The sequence below is a fragment of the Dipodomys spectabilis genome, unplaced genomic scaffold, assembly GCF_019054845.1.
Source record: "Dipodomys spectabilis isolate Male_0828 unplaced genomic scaffold, ASM1905484v1 ptg000079l, whole genome shotgun sequence".
Classification (NCBI taxonomy): domain Eukaryota; kingdom Metazoa; phylum Chordata; class Mammalia; order Rodentia; family Heteromyidae; genus Dipodomys; species Dipodomys spectabilis.
Genome location: NW_024870756.1, coordinates 1,014,713 through 1,035,897, shown reverse-complemented (window position 1 = coordinate 1,035,897; position 21,185 = coordinate 1,014,713). Strand labels below are relative to the sequence as shown.

The window sequence follows — 21,185 nt, the reverse complement described above, 5'->3', positions numbered from 1 at the left end:
ACACTTAAAAAGCATGGATCTAGCCAGCAAACATTTACAGGGATGCCATGGAGATAATAAACAATATTCCACCCTAACAGAATTTTATTCAGTAGAGAGGTTGGAAAAGCCATTTTTGAGAAGAGAAACTAGAATGGGCAAAGGTTCTGAGATACAAGAGTGCCTGACATCTTTCAGGGCTTGGTTATTAATTAATTGATCCAACAATATTGATAGCTATAATCTTAGCTACTCAGGAGAATGAGGTCTAAGGGTTGTTGTTCAAAACAAGCCTTGGCAGAAAGGCTGAGAGACTGTTATCTCCAATTAACCACCAGAAAGCTGGAAGTGGAGCTGTGACTTGAATGCCAGAGAACCATCCTTGAGTGAAAATGCTAAGCAAGAATGAGAGACCCTGAGTTAAAGCTCCAGAAGTGGCACCAAAAAAAGAAAGAGAGAGAATGACAGAGAGAGAGAGAGAGAGAGAGAGAGAGAGAGAGAGAGAGAGAGAGAGAGAGAGAGAGAGAGAGAATATCTTTCTAAGCCAAGTTAAGGAATCTTGGCTTTTCTCTACTTTTTGCAAGTTGGAAGCCAAGAAGGGCATGTTGAGATGTGTGTTTCAGAAAAAGCCCTGTAGCATAAGCTATTTATTTACTGGATACAGGGGCTGGTTTAAGTAGAGGGACACATACAATTAATAAACATTTACTATTTTAGACATATTACTTATTTACCATTTAATTGGTTTCTTTGGGTACAATTTTATTTATGTTGGCACTAGTGATTCCTGATTTGGGAGGGGTGTCCCAGGAACAACTATGAGTCCACCCCAGGCAGAAAGAGGGTGCCAAATGACAGCAGATGGGAAAGAGCCCTGTCTTCTGCTGTCATCCTACTCCAGTCTTTCCTGACCTGGACCTTGGTCAGCTCTGAGGAGGTGGGTGCCAATCCCAGGGAAAGGTGGTGGCTCTGGGCTCAGGCTTTCTCAGTCCTAGTCAGGACTTTCAACAGCCTCAGAGGCTTTGTTGGTGGGCTAGGCCTGAATCCCTATGTCTGGGTGTGTTTTCTGGGAGGAGGATGGTAACAGACAGGAACTGAGGAGGAAGAATTGCCAGGTTTCTGCAAGGTCAACATGTGTTTGAAGCAACTGAGAATGTAATTAGGTGATTATTGTTTTTGTTTTGTTTTAAAGGAAATACTCAGAACCTGTGACTCTTGTTCATGAGCACATGGCTGGATGTGGTCATTTTGAGTTTATGGAAAATGTGGTCAGTCCCATAAATCAGTGCTGAGGAATTCTTTCAGTCATCACTGTAAGGAGAGTGAGTCTCCTTTGTAAAACAAAACAACGTAGCATGTATTTCAAGCTGCAATGTAGTCCTTTCTGTTCCTGAATTCTCTCCTGAGTAGCCAACCATGAACAAGCCCTGAACTCCAACTCCTACTCATTGGTGACTGTTCTTCTGTAGCTTTGTGTGTACAGGGAGTCTGCGGCTGTTGCCCTGACTGCAAGGATACAGTTCTCTCAATCTACTGCTTGTGTATTTTAGCAAGATTTCAATGAAAATCTGTTTAGAAGTAAACTGGGCAGTATTAATTGGAGATCATGCTGAGAATATGTTGAAATGCATTGTAATTCTTAGATCTCCTGTGCCTCAAATCTATTAGTTGTGTGATTGAAAGCCAGTATTCAAGGTGATATTTCTTTGAAGCCCATGGAACATCTTCAAATGCTAGTACAAATGTTCATGAAGCATTAGTAATTAAGATATTTAATTTAGGTGTGACTCAATAGAGAAAATTCCACCAGTTTTGATTCCATTGTTCTTGGATTTCTACAATCAGCGCTGGGCTCTAAACTATGAATATAAATGGTATGTCTTTCTAGCTTTCCTCTTTTCAACACCCCTCCCATTTCTTAGGTTGACCCAGTTTATGACTTTATTTCTGCCAAACTGATCAGTGAAGAATGGAATGTTAATATGTTTTAATGGACATGTTTTCCAGTTGCTGAACAACAACAAAAAATAATAAAATAAAAAATAAAAGAAAGAAAAAAATGATTATATATTATACCAACATGTTCTGCCATGAAAATACTATTATGGATGCCTACTTAGATATCTTGTTACTTTTCTTAATTTGTTAGATGAGTCTCATGACTGCTACAAAAATTTCATGTTCTAAAACCAGATATATAACCTATAAAACCAAATATCTCCTTGAGTACTAACTTTATGGCTTGTGCTCATTTTTGTTACCGGTGGAGTTTTCACTTTAAAATGTGCTGAAGAAGTTGCTTCTTGTTGGCTTTCATAGGAAAAGCTTTCAATTCTTGTCTACCATAGGGACCAAGTTGACCCAACATTTATCTGACCTGGCTTCACAACATATCAGCTTGCCATTTCTGCTAGAACTTGGAGCAAGAAGAGCTAGCTGGGCTGTGAATTGCATAAGATATGAAACTTTAGATCAAACTCCTTCAGCCCAAACCACCCTCTATTACTAAATCAAAGGGAAGTAGAGTGATGAGGTCAGTCTACGAGGTTCTAGTCTAGTGTGTATTAGTGATACCATGGTAGGGCCATATCTATGGCCCTTGTGATCCATACCAACAGTATTATTGCTTACATTTTTACATCAATTCTTCACAGTGAGTGGGGAAACACACAATAATCATGATCTGTTATGGACTGAGAGTTAGTTACAAGTTTAGTAGTGGGCAACATGCTTCACAGATGTTAACCATCTCCCACCAGCCATACTACCAAGCAGTAATTGTAATCAACTTTATAAAGATGAAATGTAGAGAGATTATTCAAACCCACGGCTGCCTGTTTTGAAAAGACTTCTAAATCAGACACTCTTATTTTGCTTTTTGGTAAATAGGCCTGGTTCCTAAGAAAGTGGATAGAAGACTGAGGTAGTTTAAGGGAAATTTGGTCCCAAGCCTTGCTCTGTATTATCTCTGTTCTTATCTCTTACAAAAGATAATAACAATGGTGTGATTTCAAGAGAACTGAGGTTGTTTCCAGCATTGTTATTTTCTGAACAGGAACCTCTGACCATTTCTTCATTTACAAAATGAAGACATGGGATGGATAGTTTCCCAGAACTCTGTGAGCTCCACTTGTAAAACTCTTCCTAGGTGGAGACACTCTAAACTTAGCCTAGACAGTTCTGGGTAAACCCACACCCAGGGTGGAAGTGCCCCTTCAGGTCCTGAATTGTTGGGCTCAACACTTGCTGGCAGATGGCAGGGGTTCTCTGTGGGCACTTAGTTCCTTATCTTGTCCTGTGAGCTGGCACTTAGGCCTTACCGCTGACCAGAGTGGCTGAAGACCACAGGCCTCCCTCATGGGACTGCCTGAAGAATGAGTCAGCCACGCTCCATCTGTAGACTGAGAAACTCAAGTTCTAGGAAGTGCAACCCAACACATTCATATATCTGTCAAAATCCTCTGTGTGTGTGACCAATAGCAAATCTTACCGTGTCTCCTGGCTGTGGCCTCATTACTGACACACGATCATATCCTTTTCTTAGTAAGACCCACAAGGCATCGAGTTTTCCCTGAAATGAAACAAATACACCAAGATCATGAATGCATATCAGTGGCACATGCAAACCAGTAGCTTTGTGGACACATAGAATTCTACTCTTCTCCTATCATGTGAACAGTAAAACTCTGGCAACATGTTTGTGGTAGCATTTGTGACCCTCCATCCCTAAATGAAAAATTCAGGCTTTGGGACTGTGGAGAAGAGACACACGAAGAAGAACCTGATGCTGGTGAAGGAGAGAGCCTGACAGCGAAGTGTACCACAAATTTGCCAACCAAAGCTCACTCAGGGGTCTTAGCTTTTCTCCTTACCACATTCCTAGTGCCCTCTTAACACCACAAGTCATTCCTTTGCACGTTCACTAAAGTTTCTTCTTGGTACCAAAGATCATAGGAGAAAGCAATAATGACAATTTCAGGAAACCAGGAATATTCCTTACTCCCTTGACATGGCAAGACCCGTGGGATACAGATCCATGGACGTCTGCTCGGCTCAGTCATCAGCTATAATTTGCTTTGGCTCTGGAGACAAAAGTCCTAGTATCACAGATTCCCCACATCAAAACCATTTTGGAGATTATGTAATAACATAATGGATTATGTATTATGTAATAACATATTGATTGAGTCTAAGAAGCACAAATATATCTGAATTAAGGTTTTTAAAGTATATGATAAAATGGACTCCTAAAACCGACTCCCTGAAACTTCTGAATATTTTACCTCACAAAGCAAAAAGGCCGTAGGAAATAGGATTAAGGACCTTGAGATGAAGAAAATAACCCAGACTACCAAGGTGAACCCAATGCCATCATACAAATCCTTCATAAAGGGAGATGGATGGGTGAGGGTCAGAGAAGATATGTGGAGAGAGGCAGAGTCAGGATGATTCACAGTGATCTTCCTCATGAAGATCTTCTGATTGGAGATGTGGAACCCTCAGTATATGCTTTCTATATTGTGGGCTGAAACTCTAAGTATTTCTGAGACCAATTTCATGACCTAGGATTAGAATTTGTATAGAATGGTATGGCATGGCATTATATAGCATAGAAAGAATGGAATAGTTAATTGTATATGGTGAGGATATGTATTATTTTGTAAAAATTTTGTTTCAGTGGTGTGTGTATGAGTATGCATTTATACATAAGGAATATATCTTGAACTAAAATGTAAAATGAATTTCCTACAGTGGTGTTAGGAATGTTTGAGGCTGGGGCATCTAGATAGTTCAAGTTGCTCAGCACAAAGCATTCACAGTGGTGGCATTAACTTACCAACCATCATCACGATGTTGGTAAATTGTTCTTTGGTGCATTATACACACCTTCAAAACAACTGTACTCCTGAACCTTTGTCAACTATTGCATGAGTTTGTGTGGGTGAAGCTTTATCTTTCCAAGTGTAATGTATCTCATCTCCTCTGGAAAGGAATTTACAAAAACCTCTCAAAATATTTTGAAATGATTTTAGAGTGTTGGACAGAGCCGCTGCTGGGTTCAGCATGGTTTTCTGCATTAAACAATTTCCATCATCAGCTAATTTTTTTTGAAGGTTTCTTGGGATAAGTGTTTATAGTTCAGGGTATAGCCAGGTGGATTTCTTGGATGAATGCCGTCTTTTTCTTGCTTTTTTTTTTTTTTTTTCTTGGCTAGAGAAGGAGGGGCTCTGTGTTTGGCTTGGTAAATCAGCCCACCCACAGTGTTGGATCTATGTGCTAATCCCTCAACTCCTTGATCAAACTAGAAGCAAACGAGGCTGAAAGAAGAAAAGTTTGCTGTTAAGAAAGTGCATTAACTAACTCAGAGAAATTTGAAGTTATATGTATAGCAAATGAGCCGAGACAACCTATATTGTAAAGCCCGCCTCCCCTTTCCAAAAGTGTTTAGTGGATTTTGTTATCCTATACATATATAATGTACTTCTATCATAGTCATCTCTCCATTCTTATTTTTTTGCATAGAAAATTTAGTATAATAATAAATTTTACAAGGAAATAATTTACAAGAACTTTTCCTTAAACTGTCACCACTTACATACATATAAAACAAGCATATTGCTATAGAAAGATATATTATGACTGGAAATGCAGCCCGCCTCTTCCTCTTTTGAGAAACAATGTTTGTTTTTAAAAAATTCAATATGGATTGTTTGTGCATCTGTTTCTCCTTTATATTACTGCCTCTACACTCAACTTAAAAAAATTATTATTTCGTTGAAGTTCATATCTAGGGTGACTGCAACATACAAACTGACAAAAGTATATGTAAGCTATTGATCAATAACTCAGGTGAATTGGAGGAAGAGTAGAATTGCCAAGTATCTGAGTAGTTGATTAAGCATTTAAAAAATGAAATCAAAATGTAAGTAAATCACACAAGAATAAATCCCTTCTGAGAAAGCATATGTGAAAATTAACACTTGGAGGCTGGGAAGGTGGCTCAGTGGTAGAGTGCTTGCCTTGCATGCATGAGGCCCTGGGTTTGAATCCTCAGCACCACATAAGCAAAAAGAAAAAAGCTGGAAGTGGTGCTGTGGCTCAAGTGGTAGAGTGCTAGCCTTGAGCTGAAGAGCTGAGGGACAGTGCCCAGGCCCAGAGTTCAGGCCCCACGACCGGACCCCCCCCCCAAAAAAAAAAAAGAAAAGAAAAAAAGAAAAGTTAACACTGGAACAAATGCAAATTCACCCTGCACAAATATAATAGGCTTACACACAGTTGAGAGAGCCTGAAAAAAAATGTGGCTTTTCCATTCTTATTTTAAAGATGGGGACAATATTGTCTATTCTTCAGACTTAGAAATGTCTAAAAATTAAATATTGAAGATAGATACTTGTCTCAGAGAAAATATTCACTATATATTATTTGTGAACCTAGTAAAGTCATTAAAAGAATCTTTAGAGCATGAACTGTAGATAAGATTATAATCCAATACATAAATTCAATAAATGTAGGTTTGTAAGTGTAGATCTACCTGCCTTCTGTTCTGTTCTGAGTTCTTTCAGGCCCTTTCTCCCAGAGCACAATTTGGTTCCTCTCCATGGTGTTTTAATAGGTTCCTGTCCCAATCACTCCACCAAAATTGCTCTCACTACGGCTGCCCATAGCATCCTGACTGCCAAATGCCTTGATACCCATTTCACTGTGAGATTTGCTGCACTGGGCTATCCCTTTTGGGTACTTTCCCGTGGCCTGGATGCCAATTTTGACTTACTCCCTTCTCCCTTTCTGTTTAGTCCTTTCAGCTTCTTTGTCTCCTTTTTTCTCTGCTGATGCTTGACTCAGTGGTGGTCTACAAACTCATCTAGTCATACCTCACACATTCTAGTTCATTCTGGTTCTCTCTTAAGGTCTAGCTCTGGGCATCAAATGACTTATCTAAGGTTCACTGTAATGTCCTGGTTCTACAGGCATCAAAAATTAACCACTGCAAATTAACAAACTTTCTTCTTCCTAAATCTGCTCCCCTTTCTCACACCCTGTCTTGGCTCCTGTGTGGTCAAGCTGGACATCAGAGTATCACTCTTGGCCTCTTTCTCGGTCACGTCCTTTTGTCCAACAACAACCATATCTTGGGGATTATCTCTCTGTAGAAGCTCTCCTGTTGGTCACTTCTTCCAGTCCAGGTATGTTCCATCATCTCCATGGCCGCTCTTTCCCAAGCCTTTATCTTCTGTTATACATTCAATTAGGTGTTTTCTCCAATCACTTTCCTGATTGAATACTTCCTTTTGTGGTACACTTTTTTTTTTTTTTTTTTTTTTTGCTAGTCTTGAGGCTTGAACTCCAGGCCTGAGTGCTGTCCGTGGGCTCCTTTTGCTCAAGGCTAGTACTATACCACTTGAGTCACAGCACTATTTTAAGTTTTGTTTTTGCTTTTTTTCCAGTGATTAATTAGAGATAAGTGTCTCATAGACTTTCCTGCCTGGGCTAGCTTCAGACTACAATCTTCAGATCTCAGCCTCCTGAGTAGCTAGGATTATAGGCCACTGGCTTTGAAGTAACTTTTTTTTTTTTTTTTTGTCAGTTGTGAGGCTTGAACTCTGGGCCTGGGCACTGTCTCTCAGCTCTTCAGCTCAAGGCGAGTGCTCTAGCACTTGAGCCACAGCACCACTTTTGGTTTTCTGGTGGTTTATTGGAGATAAGAGTATCATGACTTTCCTGCTGGGGCTGGCTTTGAACTGTGATCCTCAGATCTCAGCCTCCTGAGTAGCTAGGATTACAGGCATGAGCCACCAGTGCCTGGCTTTTAATGCAAGTGTTGAAGTGAGCTATAGAAAAAAGATAGGTACAACTGGTGAAAAGGATTTTAAAACCTCCACAGACCTTTGAAGTCAAAGAAGAGAACAAGAACATGAAAGGCCTTTAGAGCCTGGATTTTCTGAATGTAGGCCGAAGTGTGCATTGAAACACAGTAGTAAATGGATGTATTCATTACATTTCTTTGAAGCCAGAAGTGTCTCCGAGGTTTCTTCCCACTGGTCCCTAGGCTTTTCCCAATGCCAGAGAGGAGACATTGGGGTTGACACCACTCTGTTTATCTCTGATTTGGGTGTCCATCAGGCGCAAGCCTCTCCACAGGATGTACTGAAGACACTGGACCTCACTTCCCAGGCAAAATGCCCAGCTGCTCCTGTGAAGCTATGACAAAGATTTCACCACAAACCTCGGAGCCCTCTGCCAGACTGTATTAGCTGACATTTAAAAATAGCTCTCTTCCCTATGCTGCTGACGTGATTAGACTATGAAATGAAAAATTTACCATTCTAGGCTCCTAAACTGCTTCACTCAACCTCAGACAATAATTTTAATCCATAGACTGAAAGTTCTATGCAAACGCCAGCTTCTTTCTGTACAATAAGACTTGGCTGGGAATGTGTCTGAAACTGTTGTTTAAAGCCCCCTGATGCCTGGGTGTTAGGGGCTGGATTTCCTCTTTTGATGGGTGCCAGACAGCAGCTGTGTCTTCTCTTCTGATCTGTTTTAGCTATTTTGAAGATAGCAAGAAATTGAGAATTTTGAGGGCAGTTCCATTTAGAGAGCTGTTGTGCAAGTGACACCTGAATTTCTTTCCATCCCTTGGAATGTCTGCTAAGTGTGACCCAGGCTTCTCTTCAAATGAGATTAATGAATAAATTTAATTTGATCAGTAAAGCTGGAAGATTTCCCTACTTGTGCACACATAACGTAATTGATTTTTTTAAAAGTTTGATCTTTATGACAAGTTTAGAATTATTCCACAAAGTAGCCAGAGAGAGACACATAAAATCTGTTTAACTTCAACAGCATGTCTGAGGACACATTGTGCTTTGGTATCTATGTCTTGCTTTGCCATATACAGCTTCATGTGGCACAGTGCTAAAGCTGAACATTGCTTGTCTACAAGGTCGAGGTGTGAAAATAAACAGAAGTCCACCCCCCTTTCTGATCCAAAAGTAGAACAAACTAACTGCCTCTTCCAGATTGCCTCTTTTGCTGGAACCATCCTCTACTCCCTCCTGCCTGGGAAGCCAGGATCAAATTTTTGTCCTTCAGCTGTCATTTCTGTCACCTGTAGTCATGTAGAGAAGAAGCTCCTGGAGAAAAAACAAAGTGGTTTCTTGAAGGTCACAAGCCTTCCAACAAATTTGCAACCACTTCTGGTTTTAATCTAGCTGGTGGCTTTATAGCTGGGTATGACTTAACTTGTCTGAAATGGTCAGTCCCAATTTAATGAGAAGCATGGGGTATTGTAAATCCGGGAGGTGAAAAACCAAGCAAAGGAAAATGTAGCCTAAATATCAGGGGAAAATATTTTGATCATGGGCCTGGAATGATGGGGATGTGTGGTTGGTGCGGTCAGTGCCCGAAATTAGACTGGGGGCTATGGTGGGTGGCTACGGTGGGTGGAGGACCACTGTGGTCCTCTTCCTCCTTGAATTCCCACTGGGCTTTGCCTCAGTGATTGTGCTCACCTGCTTCTCAACTCTTGCATGGAATGCATGGAAAAAGTGTGTTCAGTGCAATCCAATGAAAGGTCTATGCCTCTGACCTTGTTTGCTGGGGAGTTAGTAATCTTTACAGGACCTGCAGAATGCCCTTCTCTTCCCTTCCCTCCCCCTCCCCATCTCATTCCCCTCCCTTCCTTTCCTTTTCTTTGACAGGGTTTCCCTACATAGCCCAGGCTGGTATAAACTCTTTAATCCTCCTGCTTCTGTCTGCGGAGTACTAGGATTACAGGTGTGTATTACTATGTCTAGCTTTGCTCTGCTAAAAGTTTTGTATTAGGTAGAGCTGCTTTTCTTCTTTCTAGTGGGCACAGAAGGCAGGCACAGCCTGAGTGAGTCATTCTAAACGAATTGCTTGTCTCTATGCACTATCTGCATTTCTCTGCCTCCTTTGCTCCCTGCCTATATATTAGCTGGCTTCCTTTGGTCAAGAGGTAGATACAAAAGGAGATGAGAATAAGTTGGGGTATTTGTTCCTTCTGTGCCCTTCTGCCTCCCTGTCCTCAGCAGCAGCTGCATTCCTAGGCTAGGGGCCTGTGAACATCTGCAGGAAAGGGCCACAGAGTAATGGTTGCAAGCTTTTCAGATGGAGGGGCAAAATTTTGTTAGCAAGTACTTATAGAACTATTTAAAACATAACCAGCATGATCACAACTGTGGGATTGTTTGGGACGACCAATGGAAGGAAGAGAGGGGAAAAGAATGAGGAAGGGCGAATTACATAAAAATATATTGCATCTATGCATGAAGATAGCATAAAGAAATGCACTGAAAGCTGTTGAGGCTACAGTATATGGGGCAGGAAAGAGAGACAACAGAACAGGTTATGGTGATTAAAGTATAATATAAGCAAGTATGAAATAACAGGGTAGAATTGCTTTGTATAAATACTATACACTACAAAATAAATGACAGAAATGTAAGACAGCACAATGAGACCAAAGGAGGATATTCTTAGGGGGAGAACACACAGGTACAATGTCTCTGATCGTCCTCCCCCCCAAAAAAAAGACAGACACTACCTGACTTATGTAACTGTAACTTTTCTGTACATTACCTTTAAAATAACAACAAAAAAGGAGAAATGTAAATAGGTTCCGATGAAGAGCAGGTACTAGGGAAGGGGACAGGGTCAGCATAGATTGCTCAAGAAGATGAGCATAGTCCATGAAAATGAAACCTACAGAAGCTGTTTTAAGAAGGGGGAAGGAGGGACGAGAGAGAGGAAGAAGGGGTAAATTTGACCAGGGTGTCTTGTGCACATGTATGTAAATATGGCAATAAAACGCCTTTGTACAATTCATAGATGCTGATAAAAACAAAACAGAATAAATTAAATGAACATCCTCCCCCCAAACGCCAAACCACTTAAAAGTATAAAAGCCACGCATTACTTGGAGGTTACACGTAAGTAAATGATAGGGCAGGTTTAGCTTGACCACTGATGCCCCAGGCCACAGCTGCTGATGGGCACTCAGTCTCTTCCCCAGGGGTACGGCTTTTATTAGGTCTACTGACTCCATTTTCCCCTTGCGATAGAGGCATAGGGTGACACCTGCTCCTATGGCAAGTCCCTTTTCTATCACCCCCTCTGTGGAGGGCATTGACCCTGCCCACCCTCTGTTAGTTGAACCCTTTGGAGCATGTCTTCCATTTCAGAACAGGACCGTGATGAATGCTGAGAAGATTCAGGAAGGAGCAGTAGCATTTTTGATGCCATATGAGACTCAATTTTATTTTGTCCAAGATCTGGCATATACCTGCAGGCATTGTAGTTAAAACAGAGCTCAGCAGGGAGCATGTGTCTTGTCAAACAGTATGGGGAAAAACTCTGCCCTTTTTCTAGAGGAAGAATACCTTTTGTACTACTGTTCTTGCTTCTATCTTTCTTCAAGAACCGTCAGGTGCTCAGCTCAGGTACATATCTGATGAGCCTTTCTTCCCTTCCCTCTGAAAGGGTAAGAGGAATGTCATCTTCCTGAACAGGGTGTGTCCACCAGCATGGCACTCTGAGAAGGGTTTCAAGATTACCTCCATGTCTCAGCACTTCAACAAGAGCTGGTGGATTTTCTCCTCTGTGCTAGGTACAATGCTATTTGTTGGGGCTTCAAAGCATAAATGGTACCAACAGGGGGTGAAATCTAGTAGAGAGAAGGCTCATAAGCATGAGTGATGCCACCAGTGGGTACTTGCACATCTGCTTCACAAAAGAGTGAGGATGTGCTGGCACTGTCTGCTCCACTAGGCACGAGGCATGTGCACATGTGCAACATGTGTGAGGAGTGAACATGGCCCCAATGTCACATCTGCTGTGGTGAGTTTGCAATCCTTGGGGCATGGACATAGTTTCTGCTTGTTTTAGTTATCTAGGCGCTACCACTGAGAACCTCAGACTATGTCTGAGCCTCAATACTGAAGTTTCTGATCTGGCAGATCTTATTTGGGACCCTCAAATAGGCATTTCTAGTAGGTTTCTGGGTGAGGCTAATGACACGGGTTCTGGGGCCCGCATTTTGAGAACCAGCGGTTCTCAGGGGGAAAGGAGAATGTCCCTGGGGAAGTGTCATTGAGCATCAGTTGGGGAATTTGGTTGTGAAATCTGAAAATGCAGACCTTGGACAGTAAAAGCAGTTTTCTCAGTGAGTGAGACAAAATGGACATGTTGTAAGATCTAATGTGATTTAGGAGGGCTTCTGGGAGTCTGCATTTTGAAAGGTCTGAGAACTCTGTACATTCAATACCCAGCAGTGGCTGGCACATAGTAGCTGCATGACAGAACTCATTAAGTTGATACTAATTCCGAGCAGTGTTGGGAATACTCTTAGATTTTTAAATGTGTTTGTCTATATCCTCATTTGTTTCATAAAACTCAGTTCTAAACCCTCAGTGAATAAAGTAATAACATGCTCTCAAAGAGAAATTCAGTTCTTCAAATGATTATGTGCTCTCAATACCCAAAATTACAAAAATGGAGTTTCAGCTACAATCAAAGATGTGTTAGAAACCATGTACAGATTCCTAAAGGTGACAGAATAGAAAAATCCCAGTCCATTTGGCTCCTCCCAGTTTGCAAGTGTCTGCATGTCACTGCCTGTTACTCATTAGACAAGCATTGGGCGCTCACAGCTGCTGCTCCTCTAAGCTGTCTGTCATCCACATCTACCCCGAGTTCAATCCATTGCCCTAGGGAGGCTTATGTAAGATAAGAATCCCATTGCTTAAAACATGGCATTCCAAATGAACTTGCACTACAGTGCATGTGACTAGAGCTAGCTCATCTGAGAAAAGGCAACTATCAATGAAGTTTTACTCCACTCCAAAAGAAATGACATTTCTGTTGATTTTGTAGAAAACTTGCTATAACACTAGCAAGTAACTCGAAAAATGACAGCAATATTTTTTTGCTGCCATTGGATGTGGGCAGGGAATAGAGGCTGGCTCCCACAGTGAGTCTGTTATTTCAGATTTTGCACTGGGTCTGGTTCTGTTTGCAGCATGGAAGTTGGGCTGTGGCTCTGACTTGGGTTTTGGGTTCCAAACTTCAGCAGAGCAGGGTCTTTGTTCTTCTTGTTTTTTTTTTTTAAATGTCTCTGTATGAAGTAGGTGAGTGGGGACACAGTCTTTTCAGTTGGAAGTTTCTATGATTATAAACTGGCAGAGTACAGAAAGATTAAGGCAAGGCTGAAAAGCAAGTACTGACCCACTCCAAGTATTTAAAGCCATTTGCACTCCAGAGGAGGAAAAGAGACCTTCAGGGAACATTAATTGCTGTCACATCTTAAAAGTTCCCAATAAACTGGCATATTTTAAAGTCTTAAGCTATGTGGGAAAGAGAAGTGGTGGAGAATAAAGGAGATCACTCACAGCCAGGAAAAGAGAGTCCTAGAGGGATTAAAAAAAAAAAAATAAAGACTTACCTTAATCGGAGAGTACCACTTCCGGGGAGAAGAGGGCCTACGCATATTGTTGTTGAGATTTCGAGGCTCAGGGAATTCATACTCTTGCTCTGGCATCTTGACTCTTGCATTCTTTGCTTTTTCTAGCTTAGCACCTTCTTCTGTGGAGCCCTTCTCTCCCCAACGAACCTAAAATAAAGAAAATACAATAAAATAAAATGACAAAATATAATAGGCTGCCCTTTGAGAGTAGGAATGACAAGCATGCGTATGATTGCAGTGTGCAACACACATACTATCCAATCCTCAACTGCTTAGAGGGTGAGAGAGTGAAAGAAAGACACACAGAGAGAAAAATAGAGAGAGAGAGAGAGAGAGAGAGAGAGAGAGAGAGAGAGAGAGAGAAAGAGAGATCAATTTTCAGAGGAGGAACTGTCCAGACAATGGACAAAGCATGTAAAGGCCAGAAAACTTTGGATTTTATTAAGTAAGAAAGGAAACCATGAAGGAATCTGAGCAAGTGAATGACCTGTTCTGACTCCCACAGACATGGAGGTGCATAGTAAAGGCTACACCTCCCACTTTGCTATTTCCCATCTCTTCCACAATCTACATTCTCACCAGAATCTCAGGCACCAGATCCCATGTCAGCATTTGCCATGGGTCTCCATAGCTAAATGTGCACTAGGCTATTCGCTTACCTCCATCCTTTTTATGCCTCCAACACCTCGCCCACCATAGTAAGAGGCATCTACAGTAGGCCACTTTTTCTTAGGCAGACCATCATCGTCTTCTTCCTGTAAAGAGATTTGGCACCTGAAGACAAAGCAGCTTGCTGCATGTATGTGTCCACTATGGTAAAACGGATGGGAGCAGTTTGTGTGTCAGATTACCCAGGTTAAATCCCAGTCCCAATGTTCACTTGATACTGGGTGAGGCAGTTACCATCCAATGGTATTTTCCTTATTAATAAAGTAGGTATAATAGCAGTTCTACCAGGTAAGGCTATGGCACAATCTTGGAACCTGCTGTCCACTGTATCTTAACTCCTTTTTCAGAATAATATGATTGAAGTGTGTCATACAGAGTTCCTGATGTAGAACTATAATCCCAGTGCCATGGTATGACTAGAGGGCTAGGAAGTTGGCTTAGAGGTAGGGTGCTCATGCACGCTTGCCTTGCATGCATGAGGCCCTGGGTTCGATTCCTCAGTACCACAAAAGCAGAAAAAACCTGGAAGTTGTGCTGTGGCTCAAGTGGTAGGGCGCTAGCCTTGAGCTGAAGAGCTGAGGGACAGCACTCAGGCCCAGAGTTCAGGCCTCACAACCCCTCCCCCCCCAAAAAAAAGAATAAAAAAAGAGATGACTGTAGACCCTCTCAAACAGATTCATGTTGTTTTCTTGGGAGTGAGTTAGTCATCTCAAGACTGCCCTTGTTGAAAGGGCCAGCTGGTCCTCTCTTCATTCTACTGCTGTCTTTTTTACATGTTCTCTTTTCCTTCTACTTTGACATGACATGACTCAACAAAAGGTGGTCCCTAGATATGTGCCCCAGAAATAGAACTCTCCAGAATTGTAAGAAATAGGGTCTTTTCTTTATGTTACTCACTCTCAGCCACTGTTTTATTGCAGCAGAAAATAGAAACAGTCATGGCGGGATCTCATGTAACCTCATCCACATACTGATGACTTGTGAATTTATAACTTTAATCCTGACACCTCTGAACTCTAACTGATGATGGGGCCTTCATGGAGAGGATCATCAGATCCAGAGCAAAGGAGTGACTTAAAGGTCAAGTTCTGGCCTGGTTTGTGATGTCTTCTCCAGGAAACACCCTCTCCCTCCACCACTGGCATACATTACTATATGAATTTTAAAAGATTTACCATTGGTTTTCTCTAGTTTGCAAACTTTCCCAGAACTTAGACATAATAAATGCATAAAGCCTGTCCCGATCCTTTCCCAGGTTTCCCTGTATTCCTCAGCCATCCCTCCAGTCATGGGCCAGCTCCAGTGGCGTTTGTCTCACAACAGGCAATGCCTAGACCGAAGAAATGTGTGCACATGCTCACTCCTGATCCATCAAGGCTATCCTTTAGTCTCTTGGTCCTAGTTTGCCTGACAAACTCAAATAACAACAACAATAAAAAAAAAACCAACATAAAGGCCTTAGGGTTTGACCAAAGGGAGAGTCAGAGTTTCCCCTCCAATATGTCTGTGTTTACACATTCTAGAACCTGGGAGAGTTTTGCAATCCACAGGAAGAGAAGGGAAGCTTTGACATATATTTTCATTTGGTCAAAATTGGTGGAGTAAACACACAGACTCCAGAGAATCCACAACAGCAGTACCTGAGGGTGAATTTCTACCTCTCTCCTGAAAAAACCCACCCTTTACCCTCCACAGATAGACTACAGATGGGTAAGGCCAGCAAGCATAAAAATCCTCAGCTATCCTGTTTTTAATACAGAGGCTTTGGTGTCCTCTACGATTACTGGAAGACAGATCTGGCTAATGCAAACTGCTTTGTATGAGTAAGTAGCAGAACTGGGGCTTTTGGGCAATTGCTAAGAGATACATAGGAAAGAGTGGAAATGAGCTATTTGCTTCGAGGACATCCTGAGGGGATGGTGGCAAAAGCTCCCAGTTGTGAGAATGGAAGATAGATGGAAGGAAGAGTCATGTTGTTTTTTGTTTTTTGTTTTGGCGGTCATGGGGCCTGAACTCTGGGCCTGGGCACTGTCCCTCAGCTCTTCAGCTCCAGGCAAGTACCACTTGAGGCATAGCGCCACTTCCAGCTTTTTCTGCGTATGTGGTGCTGAGGAATCGAACCCAGGGCCTCATGCATGCAAGGCAAGCGCTCTACCACTGAGTTACCTTCTATTTAAGGGTCTTTTACTGCCAACAAACCCGAGCCGAGCTTCCCACAGCCCTGCCTAGCCAGGCGTGTGCTCTCACAGCCTTCTTTTCCCAGGGCATTTTGGAGAAAAGGTTGCCCTCTGCGACAGTGCTTGGGACGCTCGTTTGGAGAGGTCATGTGAAGTTCCCATTGAGCATGAATTCATGATGGTAAAATGGTCATCATTGGGGTTAAGTTGAAAAATAAAGACCTAGCGGCTGAGTCCTTGGCATCAGGGGCCAGGAATGACATTCGTTGTGAAGATCTGCTGCGCCATCCCCGCTGGAGGCTGGGGAGGCGGTGGAAGGAGGAAGACGACTCAGCTCTGGAGATTAGAGTCTCATGGACTTTCCTGCCTCTCCTGACTTTGAACCATGATCTTCAGATTTCAGACCTCTGAGTAGCTAGGATTATAGGTATAAATCACTGGTGTCCAACTTAATGTGGGGGAGGGTCTCCAGGTCCCAGAAAGGGGCTGTTTTGGTTTTCATCAGTCCAAACTGGGTCTGGCCAAAGCAGCATGATTCGGAAGAGCACAGCAGGTACTGATGTGAGCTACATATCTAAAGTGGGCATGAGAAGAGGTTTCTCTTTCCCAGCATGTTTACTCCATGTGTATTCTCTGTCTGAGACATGTAACTGCTTAAGGCTCAGCCATAACCAAATTTCCACTCAGTCAGGGGCTTCCTGTTATGTCTTTTCTTTCAAGTGTGTGAAGTTGGGATCCTGCATGAGTGACAGGTGCATGGAATACTGGCAGTAGTTTGTATTTTGGTGGTTCCTTAGACTACAGTTTGTTAGTAAGTCAAACTACTCCTCATTCCAAGGAAACTTATTCTCTCCATGATCATGGCTGTGGCTTGTTAGGAAGAAAATGATTCTTCCCTTTGGTCATAGCTGACTGGACCAGGAATGGGGCCCTGACTCAAGTGCAGCCAGCCCATTGGTTGGCTGTGAACTGTGATTTATGATCTATAATGTAGCGGGAAAAGATCAGTAGGGGTAAGAATATCCCCCCTGCTGGGAACTGAGAGATAAAAACTGAGAGACTGAAATGTAGTGGGGGCAGAAATAAAGGCCTGGGGAATCAGAACGGTCCAGAGAAATGAGGGAATGAAGAATTCATGGAAAAGGAATTAATGGAATGAATCAGAGATGTTAAGAGAGCAAAATATGCCCTTTAGGAGTCTGGTGCCTGGAGCTGCTCAGTTCTTGATAATTCTTCAACCATAGTCTATCTGGGTCTATTCATCCTGGGCTAGTTTGAACTGGTTCCAATTAATACTTCAAGTAGTGTCAACTACAATTAATAACAAAATGAACTCAAGCCTTCCCTATACCACATACATTATAAGTTATATTATTTATATTATGTACTATATTTAACATGTAATAGTTAAGTATTAATTACTAAAACACCCATTAGTTCTGTATCCATCACAACCTAAGGAAGACATAGCTACTATATAAATAACTAAACTTAGAGAATGAAGACAACTTCATTCACCTCTATCATGAGCTTTTGGTCCTCTTTAATAGGAAATATCAACATCCATAATGTAATAACTATTAATTGAGTGTTTTTCAGCCTAAAGAGCCTGATAGAAACTTCAAATGCAGTTGGAGAATCCATGGAAAGTGATTACACTTGAATGAAGACATTGAATGGTGTCCTCCATTACTACATTTTCTCATATATCACCAGTTACTTGGAATAGGGACTTAGTGAAGAATCCCCACTCTGATGCAAATTACTGAAGACTCTTAACTCCAAAAGCATCCTCTTAGTTAACATAGAGCTCCTTGCTTTTGTTGAGCTCTCCAAATTCCAGGCACTTCGCTTCACAGGATCTCAGAAAGTAATTCCTTTTTGCATTGTACATTTTGATATTCCCTATCAAAGAAGATTCCACTTGAAATAGGCTTATTATGAAGAGTGATACAGTTTTCAGAATTTTCTAAGTTATTTGTAGAGTAGACATGTCGTCCTTAGGATTGATGGTTATAGAATTGATAAATGCTTAGATAATTAGTACTTAACTTACTCAGAAACATGGCAGAGAGAAAATTTGGCTTTATATAGTTATTGTTAGAAACTATGGGAAGATCTTTAAAATTTTTTCTTTTTATTTTTTTGAGAAGATAGTCTCTCACTGTATAGCCCAGGCCGGTGTTGAACTTTGAATCTGCCTGTTTTAGTCTCACAAGTGCTGAGATTATAGGATGGCGCCATCACTCTCTGCTTGTGTTAAGTGCTTTGACGATTGACAAAGGCTAACTAGATATAGATTGTGACCTTCAAAAAGCCAGCAGTCTAATCTATCTTCCTTCCTTCCTTCCTTCCTCCCTTCTTCCTTCCCTCTCTCTCTTTCTTTCTTTCTATGGAGCTTGAACTCTGGTCCTGGGCGCTGCTGACCCTGAGCTTTTTGCTTAAGGCTAGTGCTCTACCACTTTGAGCCACAGCACCACTCCCAAATTTTTGGAGATAAGAGTCTCATGGACTTTCCTGCCTGGGCTGGCTCTGAATCACTATTCTCAGATCTCAGCTTCCTTGGTAGCTAAGGATTACAAGCCTGAACCCCTGGCACTTGGCTAATGATTTTTTCTAGAAGGAAAAGTTAACACATACAGAGAAGGAGAAAGGAGGAGTTAGCTTGGTGAAAGGGATAACAGTATGTTTTGTGAAGAGAGCTGCAATAAGCTAAGCTTGGACCCTGGTGGGATCTGAACATGGAGAACTGGAGTAGAGAAGGTTGTCTAAGGCTCAGATTGAAATTTTCAGGGCATTGTATAAAATACTTTTGCTTGGGATAAATTACATTATTTGTTTCGGTGAGATTTCTTTCTTTCTTTTTTCCCTGCCAAAATCTATTAAGAAGGGGATTGGGGCCAAGGAACCACTGGGGCCAACACACATGCTAAAATAATCAACCTGTTCCTGGCCAGCTACATACAATCCTGCAGGTCTCAATTCTCTCCAGGTTGTTGTTCTGTTTTAGATACAATGTTTACCTTCTTTGGGTCAGTGTGGTAGATGAAACTGGAAAAACTCAGTTATTCCCCCCCCCCCCACCCCCTTTGCTTTAAGCTATTCTTTCTTTGTTTGGTTCCAAGATTGTGTGGTTGGATAGAATGCTGCATCCTACAAATATGTGTTGGGCTTGTAGAATATGGGGAGCTCTGTTAGATGCTGGATCTGGGGCACATCAGACCCCATAGTCTCCTGTCTGAATCCCCCGGCATACTTTGGCCACTGAGGCTGCCACATCACCTTCTAAAGGCAAATGCGGAGCCAGTAGCAGAAGAAAGAGCAGCAATTCTAACTAAAACTAGGAGAGGGAGGGAACTCTTCACCACAGGGCCAACACAGCAGCCCCATTGAGACAGCCTCTAGCTCTGTTTTCTTTGGGAGTCTAAGAGACAGCTGCATACAACAGAGTTAAAGCCAAACAGGAACCATGGACCTAGTGTGCTGCCTGCTCTTGAAGGATTAAGGAAAGGCTTTGTGGATGTTAAGAAAGTTTTTTTTTTTTCCTCTCTTATTTTCTCCCTCCACTTTGCGCAGCAGTGCAATTTCCTCCCTTGACTTCTGGGCAGAAAGCTAGCATTCCACCAAGATGTGCTTTAATTGATTGCAGCTATTAAATCCCTGAGCTTACATGCATATGGTCTAGCACATAAGAGACACATGGAATTTTAAATCTAATCATCTTCCTTTCTGTATGCAGGAAATTGGACAAAAGCATTGGGAAAAAGAGAGATGAGCAGGTTTACATGCAATGGTAGGCTTCAGGGATTGAGGTAAGAACTTGAAAGTTTATCAGTGTATCTTTTGGTCCTAGTAAGTGCCTAGCTCCATTGTCTGGCTTTTAAATTGGTGAGCATTGTTCTGGGGAACTCCAGTTAATCCAGGCATTCCTGCCCTGAGATGATCTTCTTCATGATTGGCCCTTATTTTCCATGCCCCATTATTTTCCATGCCAGGCCATTTCTGCATCAGAACTGCTTACTGGTCCTTTTGGTAGTAGGATATACAATTTCTTTTTTCCTCTAGATGATGAGGATTTGAGAGTGAGGCCAGGATATTAGCATATCCTCCTCCAGCATATTTTCATTACTGCCTGGCAAATCTTTAGGTAATGCTGTTTTAAATTAAAGAAAACTGGAATACTTTAGCACCGGGCTGTTCCTAGAACCAACGATTATTTGGAGAATGTGGCAAATTTGCACTGATTTGCATACATAAAGCATAAATCTGCACTGAGAAGATTTTTTTCTCTAAAGTGTTTTAGAGGAAAAATCAGATCCTCACAACTCCAAATAACTGTACTGAAAACATCAGTGTTTGCATCTTAAATCTTTTCTGTGCGGGAGGACACCATTCTGTCTTTAGTTCAGTGCTTGTTCATCCTTTGTTAGTATATGGATAAAAGTTTCCTTTCCTGCTGCTTCACACACAGTGGAGTCCAGATCCTGCTTGGCAGGGGACTAAGGGTCCAAATAGCTTCCCATCACATTCTGCCACCCTGCCCATGTGGCTACTTACCTCACTCTCCTCTACAGGGGGTGGAGGGACTTCCTTGATAATCTGTAAAGAAAAAGAAAAGGGACAAATCAATGGAAGTCTTCAGCCATCTGCTTTCTAAAAGCCTTCTCTTTGGTTAACTTGCTTTGGTCTTTGGTTGTGTGGCCATAATTACCTTGGGGATGGCTCAAGCAAGGGAGACAATCTGTGTCATGAACTATCTGGACAGAGTAGCTCAGTTAGTTAGAGTAGGACCCAGATTGATGGTTATATTGTCTTATAGCTTTTCGTTATTATAAAAGTGATGTTAAGAGGGGTTACAGTACAGTTACAGATATTCC

At 41.8% G+C, this 21,185-nt stretch overlaps 1 protein-coding gene across 1 annotated transcript in view; it reads right to left on the bottom strand.

Moving 5' to 3' along the window:
• Antxr1 (ANTXR cell adhesion molecule 1) overlaps positions 1-21,185 on the bottom strand; it is a 211,470-nt gene that overhangs the window by 49,228 nt on the left and 141,057 nt on the right. Inside the window, exons 14-17 of the mRNA XM_042683107.1 lie at positions 20,866-20,907; positions 14,122-14,217; positions 13,442-13,609; positions 3,470-3,550 (exon numbers count right to left, since the gene is read on the bottom strand). Coding sequence (XP_042539041.1) covers positions 3,470-3,550; positions 13,442-13,609; positions 14,122-14,217; positions 20,866-20,907 — 387 coding nt within the window. The remainder of the gene's footprint in view (positions 1-3,469; positions 3,551-13,441; positions 13,610-14,121; positions 14,218-20,865; positions 20,908-21,185) is intronic.